Source organism: Moschus berezovskii, chromosome 6, assembly GCF_049115385.1.
Source record: "Moschus berezovskii isolate FMDL1 chromosome 6, NW_MosBer_1.0, whole genome shotgun sequence".
Taxonomy (NCBI): domain Eukaryota; kingdom Metazoa; phylum Chordata; class Mammalia; order Artiodactyla; family Moschidae; genus Moschus; species Moschus berezovskii.
Genome location: NC_142465.1, coordinates 83,088,621 through 83,102,591, shown reverse-complemented (window position 1 = coordinate 83,102,591; position 13,971 = coordinate 83,088,621). Strand labels below are relative to the sequence as shown.

At 38.2% G+C, this 13,971-nt stretch overlaps 1 protein-coding gene across 3 annotated transcripts in view; it reads right to left on the bottom strand.

Moving 5' to 3' along the window:
• The window catches only part of DENND5B (DENN domain containing 5B), a 223,562-nt gene that overhangs the window by 100,790 nt on the left and 108,801 nt on the right, over nt 1–13,971 (bottom strand). For all 3 annotated transcript variants that reach the window (XM_088837249.1, XM_088837247.1, XM_088837248.1), the window contains one exon: nt 7,381–8,047. In XM_088837249.1, coding sequence (XP_088693375.1) covers nt 7,381–8,047 — 667 coding nt within the window. The remainder of the gene's footprint in view (nt 1–7,380; nt 8,048–13,971) is intronic.

Genomic DNA, 13,971 nt, shown 5'->3' with positions numbered 1-13,971 from the left:
ATAGCCAGCAAGTAGATTACACTGGATTAATGCCAGCAGCCCTGGTGGGAAGGCTGTAAATGGGTCCGACCAGAAATAGATGCTTCAGACTGGGTTTTGTAATCTGAAGTAGATGCAAATGCTTAAAATACTAGGAAAGGAGTGGAATAGAAGATACTCTACCAATGTGGGCTGCCAAGTTACACATTTTCAGAGTATGGGACACAACATGCTTCACAGCACACAGTGTCAACAGTGGATGAAGAGATACCACATCAAATGGACATACGATGCTGTTTATCACCCTCACAGTAATGGCTTAATTGAGAATTAGAATAGGCAGTTGAAACATCTGCTGTCTAAAAGGGTGAGACAAAAGCATAAAGGGTTGACTTATATGCCTTTGCAAGTGTGTGATCACACTCAACTACTATACAGATACCTCTGTGCTTCCCAGGGCAATGCCCTGGGAGACATTTTCATTCAACAGGATGACAGGCTGAACTAAGCAGTAATAACAATGGAACCAGTAATATGCCAACATTGTCTTAACTGTGTATGCTATAAGGGATCACAGTCAAAGACCAGGGAATGGTCTGTGGTATAACAAAAATATTTGACTTTTGTCCCCGGTTGATGATAGTGACAATGATGATGATGATAATGATGACAGAGGAGGAATGGGAGGGAGATGGAAGAGGAGAAATCACTTCAGTTCAGTTCAGTCGCTCAGTCGTGTCCAATTCTTTGCAACCTCATGAACTGCAGCACACCAGGCCTCCCTGTCCATTACCAATTCTGGAGTTTACTCAAACTCACATCCACTGAGTCAGTGATGCCGTCCAGCCATCTGAGTCAGTTCTTCGCATCAGGTGGCCAAAGTATTGGAGTTTCAGCTTCTGTATCAGTCCTTCCAATGAATATTCAGGGAATACTGATTCCCTGAATTCAAAGGAAATATTCAAAGGAAATACTGATCTCCTTTAGGATTGACTGGTTGGCTCTCCCTGCTGTCCAAGGGACTTTCAAGAGTCTTCTTCAACACCACAGTTCAAAAGCATCAATTCTTCATGCTCAGCTTTCTTTATAGTCCAAATCTCACATCCATACATGACTACTGGAAAACCCATAGCTTTGACTAGATGGACCTTTGTTGGTAAAGTAATGTCTCTGCTTTTTAATATGCTGTCTAGGTTGGTCATAACTTTGCTTCCAAGGAGTAAGCGTCTTTTAATTTCATGGCTGAAGTCATCATCCGCAGTGATTTTGGAGTCCAAAAAGATAAAGTCTCTCACTGTTTCCATTTTTTCCCCATCTATTTGCCATGAAGTGATGGAACTGGATGCCACGATCTTAGTTTTCTGATTGTTGAATTTTAAGCCAGCTTTTTCACTCTCCTCTTTCACTTTCATCAACTGGCTCTTTAATTCTTCTTTGCTTTCTGCCATAAGGGTGGTGTCATATGCATATCTGAGGTTATTGATATAGAAAAACCTAAATAAACCATTAAAGATACTGCACTAGTACTTAACATCTTTCTAACAAGACCAAACAGACTGACAGCTTCCCTCAAATAGTCAGTCATGGATCAAACAATGACAATCTTAAATGAATTTTTCTCCATTTTATCTTCCAGAGCAAAATGGAATACTTTTCAACTCATTCTATGAAGCTAGATTAATCTTAATACCAAAAACCAGATAGGACAGTACAAGAAATAAAAATAAGCCAAATCAATAGAATACATAGATATAAAACTTCTAATCAAAATATTAGCAAGCCATATGTGAAAACCATGACCAAAGCAGGTTTGTCTCAGGAATATAAGGGCAGAATGTACGTTTTTCATCTTACTAAATGATTAAATGAGAAAAACAAGATCACCTTACTTGATAAAGAAAGAATATTGAATAATATACAACATGCATTCATGATTTTTAAAAACTTTGAACATGCTAGGGATAAATGAAAAGTCTTTAATCTGGTACAAGATATTTACCAGAAATACCACAGCAAATGTTAACAGTGAAGCATTAAAAGGCTTCTTCATAACATCAGGAAGAAGACAGGGATGTCTGCTACTATCAAGTCTATTCTGCACAGTACTGAAAAGCCTAGTTAGGATTATAAGACAAGAAAAAGAAAGGTGACAAAGATAGAAAATTAAGAAATAAAACCATCATTATTTGTACCTTATCATTTACTTTGTTGTCATAAATCTTTACCTAGAGACACTAGAGAAAGCCCTTATAGATGGAGAGACATACCATTTTCATGAAGGGGAGATAATACTCTAAATATGTTAACTGTCTCAAAACTAGATTCAGTGAAACTTCAATAAAAAAGAGGTGGTGAAGAGAACTATCCTACAAGATTCTGAGACTTACTGTAAAGCTGCAGTAATTACAACAGTGTGATTTAGTACAGGGACCAAAAAACTGGCAGAATAATCTGACTGTCCAGAAATACATACAGGAACTTCATATACAGAAACTTATATAAGACAGAAGTGGTACTGCAGATAAGACTGAAGAAGAAAGGTTTCTCTAATAACTAGCATAGAATAACTAGCTACAGATATTTCTAAAATATTAAGTTTGATCTCTTACTCAAAACATAAATAAAAATTGATTTCTTACAGATTAAGGCCTTACATGCTAAACATAACTTTAAAACATTTAGGAAAAAATGTAGACCATTTTTATGAACTCAGAATAGAGAAAGATTTCTTGAATAGAACACAAAGTTAATTCACAAGTAAGATCAGTAAATTGAAATTTATGATTAAGAACATCTTAATCACGATTAAGAGTATCTTAATTAATCAAAAGATTCCTAAAAGAAAATTAAGAACACAAACTGGAAGAAGATATGTACTAGTTATATAACTGACCAAGTTTCTTGAATATGTAATACAAATTTATTAAGAAAAATTTCTTAATATTAAGTTTTCATTTACTACAAGGTAAAACTAATAGTATAAAGATACTGGCCTAAGCTGTTAAAATTCTAATGCTTTTTGGATACTGGTCATGGGAATCCATTTTTTGCCATCAAAATATCAAGTCTGCTTTCATGATTTATCAGTTCCATAATAAATAAGCTATAAAGTTTAGTTGAGCATAACTAGCAACCTGTTTAGAAGGCTCCCAACTTCTTCAAGAAAATTTCAAGCAGCTTTTACTTTCTGAAAAGGTTAATTCATGCACAGCTTGCACAGGGAGAGGCAGAGGAGCACTATGAAGGCTCGCAGGCAGCCAGTGCAGCGTGGGCTGTGAGTAACTGCTTATTTAAATTGTGAAGAATCAAAGGACGTAAGCAAGGTTCAAAAGTGTCCTGAGACCTTAATTACTGGTATCAAAAGTTAGACCCTGCTGTTTAAATTCTTTTTATTCTTCCACTGTTTCTTTGAAAAGATGATCAGACTCCAATCTTCCCACTGTCTTGCTCCAAGTATTTCTAGGCCTCAAAGAAAAGTACTCTTCTGATTCAGGGTTCTAAAAAAGAATCTTTACCTCTTGGATTCCTTCTCCGCTTAAAATGTCTAGCCAGTTACCACTGCAAAGTGACTGTGATTTACACACTTTTGAAACAACAGACTGGATAGATTTATATGGGCTGTGGACAAGAATTTCAAATTAGTCTAGAAAGACATCTTCATCACTGAAATCCATCTATACTTTTATTCACTTTGGGTTTTCATGGTAATTGTTCAACATTTGCAATGTTTTAAAATTTTATGACATCAGTGAACAAGAAATGATCAGATATTATTAAAGACCCTAAACACAGTCAGGAGAAATGAAAAATGGCACCAGAGTACAGATCAACCCAACAACTCTTAGTTCATTCCTTTCTTTCTCTAATGGGAGAAGTGAAGTAAAGTGAAGTAAAAGTTGCTCAGTCATGTCCAACTCTTTGCAACCCCATGAACTATACAATCCATAAAATTCTCCAGGCCAGAATACTGGGGTGGGTAGCCTTTCCCTTCTCCAGGGGATCTTCCCAACCCAACAATCGAACCCAGGTCTCCCACATTGCAGGCGGATTCTTTACCAGCTGAGCCACCAGGGAAGCCCGAGAATACTGGAGTGGGTAACCTATTCCTTCTCCAGTGGATCTTCCCAACCCACAAATTGAACTGAGGTCTCCTGCTGTTAAAATCTGCATTTACACAGATAATCTACAATTATTTCATATGGAACCTTTACAAAAGACCCTCATAGGTGAGTTTATAATTTAAAAATAAATACTGAGACACAGGGACTTCTCCGGCGGTCCAGTAGTTAAGACTCCCAAGTTTCTACTGTAGGAGGCATGGGTTCAATCCTTGGTTGGGGAACTAAGGTCCCAAATGCTGGGCAGTGTGGCCAAAAATTTTTTAAAATAAAAAAATAAAATAAAAATAAATAATGAGATAGATAAGGAGAGGTTAAGTGCAGTGTCCAATACAGCTAACATGTGGGTAAGAGTTCTGGAGAAAGACAGATCCAAGCCCATTCTCAGCTCTACCACATTACCCAATAGCTATGTGATCTTGGGCAGGTTACTAAGCTTCCCTGAGCATTAATTTCCCCCTTCATTAAAAGCATGGGTAGTAATAACTCACTGTTGAGAGGATTAAGTGTTGGGGGAAAAATCAAAATGTATAAGGCATTTTAACATATAATTCCTAATACAAAGTGATTTCTGTGAATGATTAGAAAATTATAAGGTTTTTTTTGGTATGACACTTTAAAAATATATATACGTAGAATTCAACAATCTTAGGATTCACTCTTCTTCTCAACATCAAAGACCAAGTTACAAAAAGAAAAAAACAACTGAACTCATTTGAGTACAAACACATGCTCATAAATATTGTCTTCTTAGTTTGAAACTGAAATAAATGTGTAGATATTAATCAACTGTAACTTTTCAACAGACTCCATAAACTAAATGGAATAAGCGAATGAAGTAGAGCAGAAAGACAGTGCAAAAGCACCAAGACACAGAGTGCTATTTAAAACAGGAAGTGTGATAATGAAGAGTCTTTTTCTTTAAAAAGCATGACTTTCAGTATAAGAGAAAGTTTGTTAAGTTCTCAACCCTGAAGCAAATGCCTGGACTATTTGACAGTTAATATTTTAAATGTAATAATATGTCAGAGACATTAAAAGGCAGAGACATTACTTTGTCAACAAAGGTCCATCTAGTCAAAGCTATGGTTTTTCCAGTAGTCATGTAGGATGTGAGAGTTGGACTATAAAGAAAGCTGAGTGCTGAAGAATTGATGCTTTTGAACTATGGTGTAGGAGAAGACTCTTGAGAGTCCCTTGGACTGCAAGGAGATCCAACCAGTCCATCCTAAAGGAAATCAGTCCTGAATATTCACTGGAAGGACTGATGCTCAAGCTGAAACTCCAATACTTTGGCCACCTGTTGCAAAGAACTGACTCATTTGAAAAGACGCTGATGTTGGGAAAGATTGAAGGCAGGAGGAGAAGGGGACGACAGAGGATGAGATAGCTGGATGGCATCACTGACTCGATGGACATGAGTTTGAGAAAGCTCTGGGAGTTGGTGATGACAGGGAGGCCTGGCGTGCTGCAGTCCATGGGGTTGCAAAGAGTCAGACATGACTGAGCGACTGAACTGAACTGAGTATGTCAGATTCTCACAACTTAAGATGTGCATAATTTATAAAGGATTATGTAGGACTGATAAAACTGATAATAATTACAACAACATTAGCTATCATTTAGTCAGCACAGATTTCTTACTTTGTCAGAATAAATCAGTGAGAGAGGAAGGAAAGAACCTGTTATCTCCATAAAGATGAACTGATTGACACATAGGAAGATTATACATCTTGTCCAAGGTTCAGTTAGCAAGTTATAGAATAGAGATTTGAACCCAAGATTGTTTTCACTTTAAAAATCAATATTCTTCCAGTACCAAATTAATTCTCTAGGTAGAACAGGACATGGAACTAAAATGATTGGGAAGATCTCTTGAAAATTTAGGATCTAAAATTCTTTTTACTAAAAAGCTAATAAACCTGAAAAGTATTAAGCTCCAAGCCCTTGCCCCTCCAAGCAACTCTCCAATCCCAATCCTTTCAGGTAAAAAAGGAAGACATTGAAAAGAAGAGAGAATTACTTAAAATTAAATATTTTGGATACCAAAGGGTGATCTGCAGGTAATGACCAGTACCAAGAAAGTGAGAGCAAGAGGACAGGAAAGAATTTAAATTAGTCATTAGAGAAGAATTTCCTGACAACAAAAACTGAGACACTGGAACACATTACCAGAGAACATGATGAGGATAAACTGAAGAAAATACAACCTCGTGAAGGGCTGTCAACACACAAACAGTGTCAACATACACACAAGATGGGGAAGTACAAACACGGCCTACTTGGCTCAGCGTCATTTATAATTTAAAATAGAAAAGAAAAAAAGGAAACTGGTAAAATAAGCTTGACAGCAACAGTCAGAAGACTGCACTACAGTTCTGCCAGCCTAAATACAAGTTAGCAAACTGCTGAACTAAATATCTGTGCCACATTTTTCAAAAAACCCATCAATGCACAGGTACTATTTTATATTTTCTGTCAATTCACTATCCAAAAAACATGGCATCTCTATCTCCTCTGCAAATTCAGGTTCAGACTGGAACCAGTGCTTTAGTCTAGGCTCAACATTAATCATCGCAGATGCACTGGTAAAATAAAACCCAAATTCTATTTGTTTTTAAAGTATGTTTTGGGAGAATTTTGAATGAAAAGCATCACAATGATAGCTTCCTTTGGGATTAAAAACAAAACACAAAAACTCCATATAACTTCGGTGGAACTGTTAGACCTAGGAGAATCGTGTCTGTTTCACACGCCTGTACCCCTTCTCTCACTCCATGAAATCACCCACAGGCAAAGATCCAAAGGTGATCACCTTAGGAAGCTTCAGAGTTAACAATTCTGTCTGTCCCTTTCCAATGTCAGCTGAGTTTTGATGTGAACCTTTACTAATCTGTAAAAAAAAAAAAAAAAAGAGAGAGAGAGAAGTCTACATGGTCATGGTAGTAAGAGGATTCTCTCACTTTTATTATAAAGAGAAATATGATTCTTTTAGAATGAATATGTATTATCAGGAAAAAAGGGTTACTTCCATTAAAAAAATAAACATATGCAAATCAGCCAAGCTAATGTTTTTATATTTCTTCCCTTTTTTTTTTCTCTACAGCCACTGTCACCTAAAAGAGAAGTAACCTCTTGGCATCTGGTCCTACCTAAAACCCTTCCCTTTTACACAAGACAGAAAGACTTCTGACCATCAATTATTTGGCTCTAATAATAAACCCCAGTAGCTGAGAGCATAAGTAGTTGGTTTTGGGAGACCTAAAATTTAAGGCATACCTACCTTGTGAATAGAGAAGGATCTGCATCTCTAAAAGAACACAGGTAAACACCTGCACCAGGTTCTCCAGGCCCAGGAGCTCGAAGACCTCTCGGAGAGGGTAATCGGAGAGGGGGAGTTCACTGAGCCCCGGCCTCTGGCAGATGACAGGTTCATAAACACCGTAAAATTTCAGTGATCTCCCTGGAGGTGGAAGGGGCACCTCATAGAGAATATTATGGATGTAGCTTTCAAGAGGCAAAGGTGGTGGCTGCTGTGAGGTAACTGCCTTATAAAGTTGGATGAGGAATTTCTTGCAGGCCTGCATGAAAGGCAGTGGTGTGATCAAACATATACTTTTTGAAACATACAGGGTGTCTCTGCTGATGTCATAAGAGTTGTATCGCTGGAGTTTCAAAAGGGAAGTTGTATCTCCCTCGTCAATACTGCTCGCCAGTGAATCCATGCTGCAGGAGGATGAAGCGTACACACTGCTGTAATGCTCTGCATTGTGCATCTGGTAGAGTGTCTGCATTGCTGTGCAGATTTGCTTACTTGTAACTTCTTCATAAAAAGTGAGAACAAAACCGTAGGTACGAGAACCATCTTCCCGGGTAATTATAAATGAATGGAACTGAGGGTCTTTGTTGTCAGTCTGTGTTCTGAAAGACAGCCCTTTAGGCATGCACAACTGTGGAGGAAGGAGAAGAAAAGCATCAGAAGGCAGTATATGAACAAATTCAAACCACAGAAAAATGGCTGTGAAGACCTATCTGAGCTTATGACCTTCATTAAGTCATGTAACTTCTCTGAGCCTTAGTTTCTTTACCTATGACATTTGCGGCATCAGTGACTTTAAGACAAAATATGCAAGGACACTTTACAAATATTTAAGGACTATTTTTAGAGTAAAGTCGATAACGTTTCAGAGGAATACAGAAACAGGTGAAGGTTCATTTGATAAATGGAAAAAAGTTAAACACAGAATAATAAAAACAAAAGTATAATTTCTGCTCTTTTGAACAATATGATACTCTGTCCTTAGAAAAATAAATGTTGAAAATGGATTGATTTTTCTTTACTGAAGCAGACGGGTAGAACCAAGACACTTCAGATTATTTCCAGCAGAGATTATGCCCCAGGTCTTGGGAACCACCAAGGATTGAGTCAAATTTGAGAATAAAATTACCTGAAGACTTAAAGATGCTATATTTAAGATACTTTATAAAGCATAAAAAATTAGAATTGAGTCTAAAACATTTGAACAAGAAAAATTATAGAAAATTTGAAATATACTAAGGAAAACAGAATTGTAATTCAACTATCCTAAAATAATGATTATTAATTTTTCTATTATTCCTTTCTACTTTTATATTTACAATATGCTTTCTGCATAGAAATAATTTTACCATACATTACGACTTTTTTAAATTTCGGATTTAATAATCAATCTGGAATAAAATTTAGAAGTTTTCCCGGATCCCCACATGACAAAAAAATTTAATTCCCTTAAGAGTTATGACTTTCATTCAAACTGTGAACAAACACTTATTAACTGCCTTTCTGTGCTAGGCCCTGTGACAGTGATACAATGGTGAGAAATACAGTTTCTGCTCCCCTGGAGTTTCCAGTGCAATAAGGATAACAGACTATTAAAAATATATATAAACTATAAATTATGAGAAGTGCTGTGATAGGGTAAACATAGGATGCTAGGAAAAACACAGTAGGAGGACATAAATGAGAAAAGAGGGAGTTACCATGGCTTAACAGGCACTTCCCTGGCAGATCAGTGATAAAAAATTTGCCTGTCAGTGCAGGAGACACAGATCCTATCCCTGGATCAGGAAGATCCCCTGGAGAAGGAAATGGTAACCCACTCCTGGGAAATGTCATGGACAGAGGAGCATTGCTGGGCTACAGTCCATGGGGTTGCAGAAGAGTCAGACATGATTTCAGTTCAGTTCAGTCACTCAGTCGTGTCTGACTCTCCATGGACTGCAGCACACCAGGCCTGTCACCAACTTCTGGAGCTTGTGCAAACTCATGTCCATCAAGTCAGTAATACCATCCAATCATCTCATCCTCTGTCGTCCCCTTCTCCTCCTGCCTTCAATCCTTGCCAGCATCAAGGTCTTTTCAAATAAGTCAGTTCTTTGCATCAGGTGGCCAAAGCCTGAGCATCAGTCCTTCCAATGAATATTCAGGACTGATTTCCTTTAGGATGGACTGGCTGGATCTCCTTGCAGTTCAAGGGACTCTCAAGAGTCTTCTTCAACACCACAGTTCAAAAGCATCAATTCTTCGGAACTCAGCTTTCTTTATAGTTCAACTCTCACATCCATATATTACTGCTGGAAAAACCATAGCTTTGACTAGATGGACCTTTGTCAGCAAAGTAATGTCTCTGCTTTTTAATATGCTATCTAGGTTGGTCATAGCTTTTCTTCCAAGGAACAAGCATCTTTTAATTTCATGGCTGCAGTCACCATCTGCAGTGATTTTGGAGCCCAAAAAGATAAAGTCTCTCACTGTTTCCATTGTTTTCCCATCTATTTGCCATGAAGTATGGGACCAGATGCCATGATCTTAGTTTCCTGAATGTTGAGTTTTAAGCCAGCTTTTTCACTCTCCTCTCACTTTCATCAAGAGGTTCTTTAGTTCTTTTTCACTTTCTGCCATAAGGGTGGTGACATCTGCATATCTGAGGTTATTGATATTTCCCCCAGCAATCTTGATTCCAGCTTGTGCTTCATCCAGCCCAGCATTTTGCATGATGTACTCTGCATATGAGTTAAATAAGTAGGGTGATAATATACACCCTTGACGTACTCCTTTCCCGATTTGGAACCAGTCTGTTGTTCCATGTCCAGTTCTAACTATTGCTTCTTGACCTGCATACTGATTTCTCAGGAGGTAGGTAAGGTGGTCTCAGGAGGCAGGTAAGGTGGACATGACTTAGTGACTAAAAATAACAAATGATCAGGGGAAAAAATGAAGGAAGCCCAAGTGGAGACCTGACGATAAGTACAGGTGTTAATGAGATGAAATGAAGGCAGAGAGGGCACGGGCAAAAGCCCAGAAGACAGAACGTGAGGTTCACTGTGGGTGGGGAGCAGAATGAAAGGTGTGGGGAGGGGAGAGCGACTGCAGGAGATACTGAACCCAAAGGGCCTTCAGGAGTCACAGCAGAAGTCTGAGGAGTGGGGTGAGAAACCTCTGGAGGGTTTTCAGCAGGACAGGGACAGAAACAAAGTGCTGCTTGGCACATCAACCTTCCGGCATGTGAGGGCGGTGGCTTCCCCAGAGGTTCTAAGGAGGCAGCAGGAATGCTCAGGGCCTCGGAGTCACCCTTGACTCCTTTCTTTCTCGCTCACTCCATTACCCAATCCATCAAAAAAGACAAGTTCTACCTTCAAAAATATATTCAGGAACAAATTACTTCCATCATTACTCTTACTACTCTAATCTATGCCATACTCTTCTCTCATCTGGATGACTATGTAATACAATGGCCTGTTAACCCATCTCCTTGCTTTTGTCCTTGTCCTCAATAACCTGCTCCTCATAGAGCAGCCAAAGTGATTCTTAAAAAAATATGTTCGATCTTGCCACTACTCAAAACCCTCCAAAGGTCTCCCATTTTGTTAGAAGGTAAAATCTTCACACTACAAGGCCCCTGTAAGGCCCTACATCACTCGGCCCCAGCAGCTCTTGCACCACCCTCCACTGCTCTTCAGCTCACCTACTCTGCTGTGGGCCTTCAGACAATCCTAGTCCTCAGCCTTCAATCCACCCTAACTGACATCTGCTAGAACAGAGGAGGGCTACTCTGCCAAACCCTACCCAAACTGCAGATCTGGAAGCAGAATGATGGCTCTGTTGTTTTAAATGAAGAGACTACAGCCTTCAGGTCAAATCCAATTTGCCACATGCCTTTGAAAATAAAATCTTATTGGTACACAATCTCACTCCTTCATTTAAGCACTGTCTAGCTGCTTTTGCACTACAATGATAGAGCTGAATCACTGTGACAGAGACTGCACAGCCCACAACACTCAGCTATTTACTATCTGGCCCTTTGTGTGTGGGGAAAAAAACTGCAAGTCTGTGTTTTAAGTCACTTAAGTAACACTGAGATGGTCTGTTATGCAGCTTACCCAAAACACTCCCTTACTTCCTGTAAGTCTCCATATAACTACCTTAAAGAGGCCTTAATTTATCTTTCCATAAAAAAATAGTGTTTTCATCCCATAAATGCCATTAAAATGTCACTTCTTCTCTAAGAAGCTTTTATTGAATGAAGCAGTTAAAGCCTTGCACCACAGTATGTGTACACTGCATATGGATGACACATATCAGAAGTTTCTCTAATTTTGTTTCATCTCTAGACTGAAAACTACTCAAGGACTGGTAATAGCTTTAACCATTCAAGAGTACCACACATGGAACAATATAGTATTTGGGCCATAATAAACAGTGACTGATAAAGGTAAAAAGCAAAAACTGTGAAGCTCAGCATAAATATCTCAGTGAAAATATCTTTACATTTCACATCACTGAACATGAGAACTGGAAACAGCTACAGTAGCTTTAATCATTATTATATATGTATGTTGATAAAAGTTAAATTACTGTGTATATTTGGGCAGAATAAGATACAGATTTAGATAAAACACATGAATATTTGGATTTGTTGGGGGGAAATTTTGCTTATTCCTAATTTTGAAAAAAATGCCATGGCAGGATATTTTCATAATTAGGCCTTTAGATTAAGGTTGCTTTCATTATAACAAGTCAATAAGATCCTCTGCTGCTGCTGCTGCTGCTAAGTCACTTCAGTCGTGTCCGACTCTGTGTGACCCCACTACTGGTTATGAATGAAAATTCATCTGACACATTTACTAGAGTCAATAAAGGTTATAGAAAGGATGATCTGAATCAGTCTTGCCTCAGGCTAAGCTCAAACCTGCACGGCATAATGCATGGCATACATAAGTATCTTTTAAATGAATGAATAAATCAACAAAGAAGAAAACAATCGAAAACAACAGCTCAGGGTACAGGATCAGATTTAGTTCATCTCTTCTTCATTCAGTCCATAGTTCTCTTTATACATCCAGTAGGCAATACAGAAACACAGTGACTTCCAAAGTCAACATAAATACTTAATTTAATTGACAGGCTTTCCTGACATCATAAACCATTAAATTCAAGCTCAAACTGTTTTTGAAGAGCTGCCAAATATTCCCTTAAGGATCTGTAGCTTTCTTTAGCATGCGTTCAAACATTTACAGGAAAAGCTTGCCAGAAGTTGTGCCAAAAGTGAAGAATGACTTTCTATGCTACAGATAACAGATTTAAGAATTCTTAAACTCTCCTACAAATTAAAAAAAATAAGAATTATATTTCTAATCTGGGAACCATAGTTGAAAAATGCTATTGTTTTTTCATTTTTAAAAGTGAGAATCATATGACTTGTTTATTTTTTGTAATTCTAAGCCATAATTCAAGATTTGCTCACCATGACAACCAATATCTTTTATCCTCTAATACTGATGTTTACTAACAATATCCTCTCCACACCCCACTCTCTCGACAACTAAAAAACTTCAGAGCTAACCAGACTGTCACTGGCTAGATTACTTGAGCCACAGTAGGCTCACAATGCTGTGTACCTTTCCTGGTTTGAGTGACCAAACAGCCTTACTATCTCTCTAGACTCTTTTAGTCAGTGTGGCTAGAACTGTAACAATTTTCCCCCCATTTTCTATGGCTCTATTAATCCCATTCCTTTTCTCTTATGCTACAAATAAAAGCTATTTAGAAAACTCTTAATGAGTCAGTTTTCTGTTCCTTCCTTCTTTCCTTCTCTTTCCCTTCTTCATTTAATAAACATATACTTTACGTCATATATTGCATATTGATAACTCACAAGACAAATATGAAAATAATTCTTTACTTCTGGGAGCTTACAGTCTAACAGGAAAGAGAGACATATAAACCAAGAGTTACAAAATAATATGATCCCTATTGCTACAGAGTGTGTTCAACTTGTTTCAGGAACAGAGAAGACAGAGCACCTAACTATTCCTGCTTAAGAGATAGTTTTGCAGTGGAGGTGATACCTGATCAAAGATGGGGAAGCAAAGTTCTGTAAGCAAGCATATAGTCCTTCATTTATTTAATGGTCTGAACCTCAACTATGTGCAAAGCTAAGGATATGGTGGTTTAGTCCCTAAGTGGTGTCTGACTCTTTGCAACCCCATGGACTGTGGACTGCTAGGCTCCTCTGCCCACTGGATTTTCCAAGCAAGAATGCTGGAGGGGATTGCATTTCCTTCTCCAAGGGATCTTCCCGATCCAGGGATTAAACCTGCATTTCCTGCTAAGCAGGCGAATTCTTCAACTCAGAGCCACTTATTGCAATGAAAAAGAGTGTGTTCCTGTCCTAATGGTTCTTACTTTATAGCAGGAGACGAGTAGGACAACCAGCTATATAATTTATTAGTTGTAACTGTAATGGTGCTACAAAAAGGCATCAGGTGCCAAGAGAACTTAAGGGGACCTGGCTAAATGTGGAAGGGTGGTGAAGGTGGGGGTCAGGGATGGCTT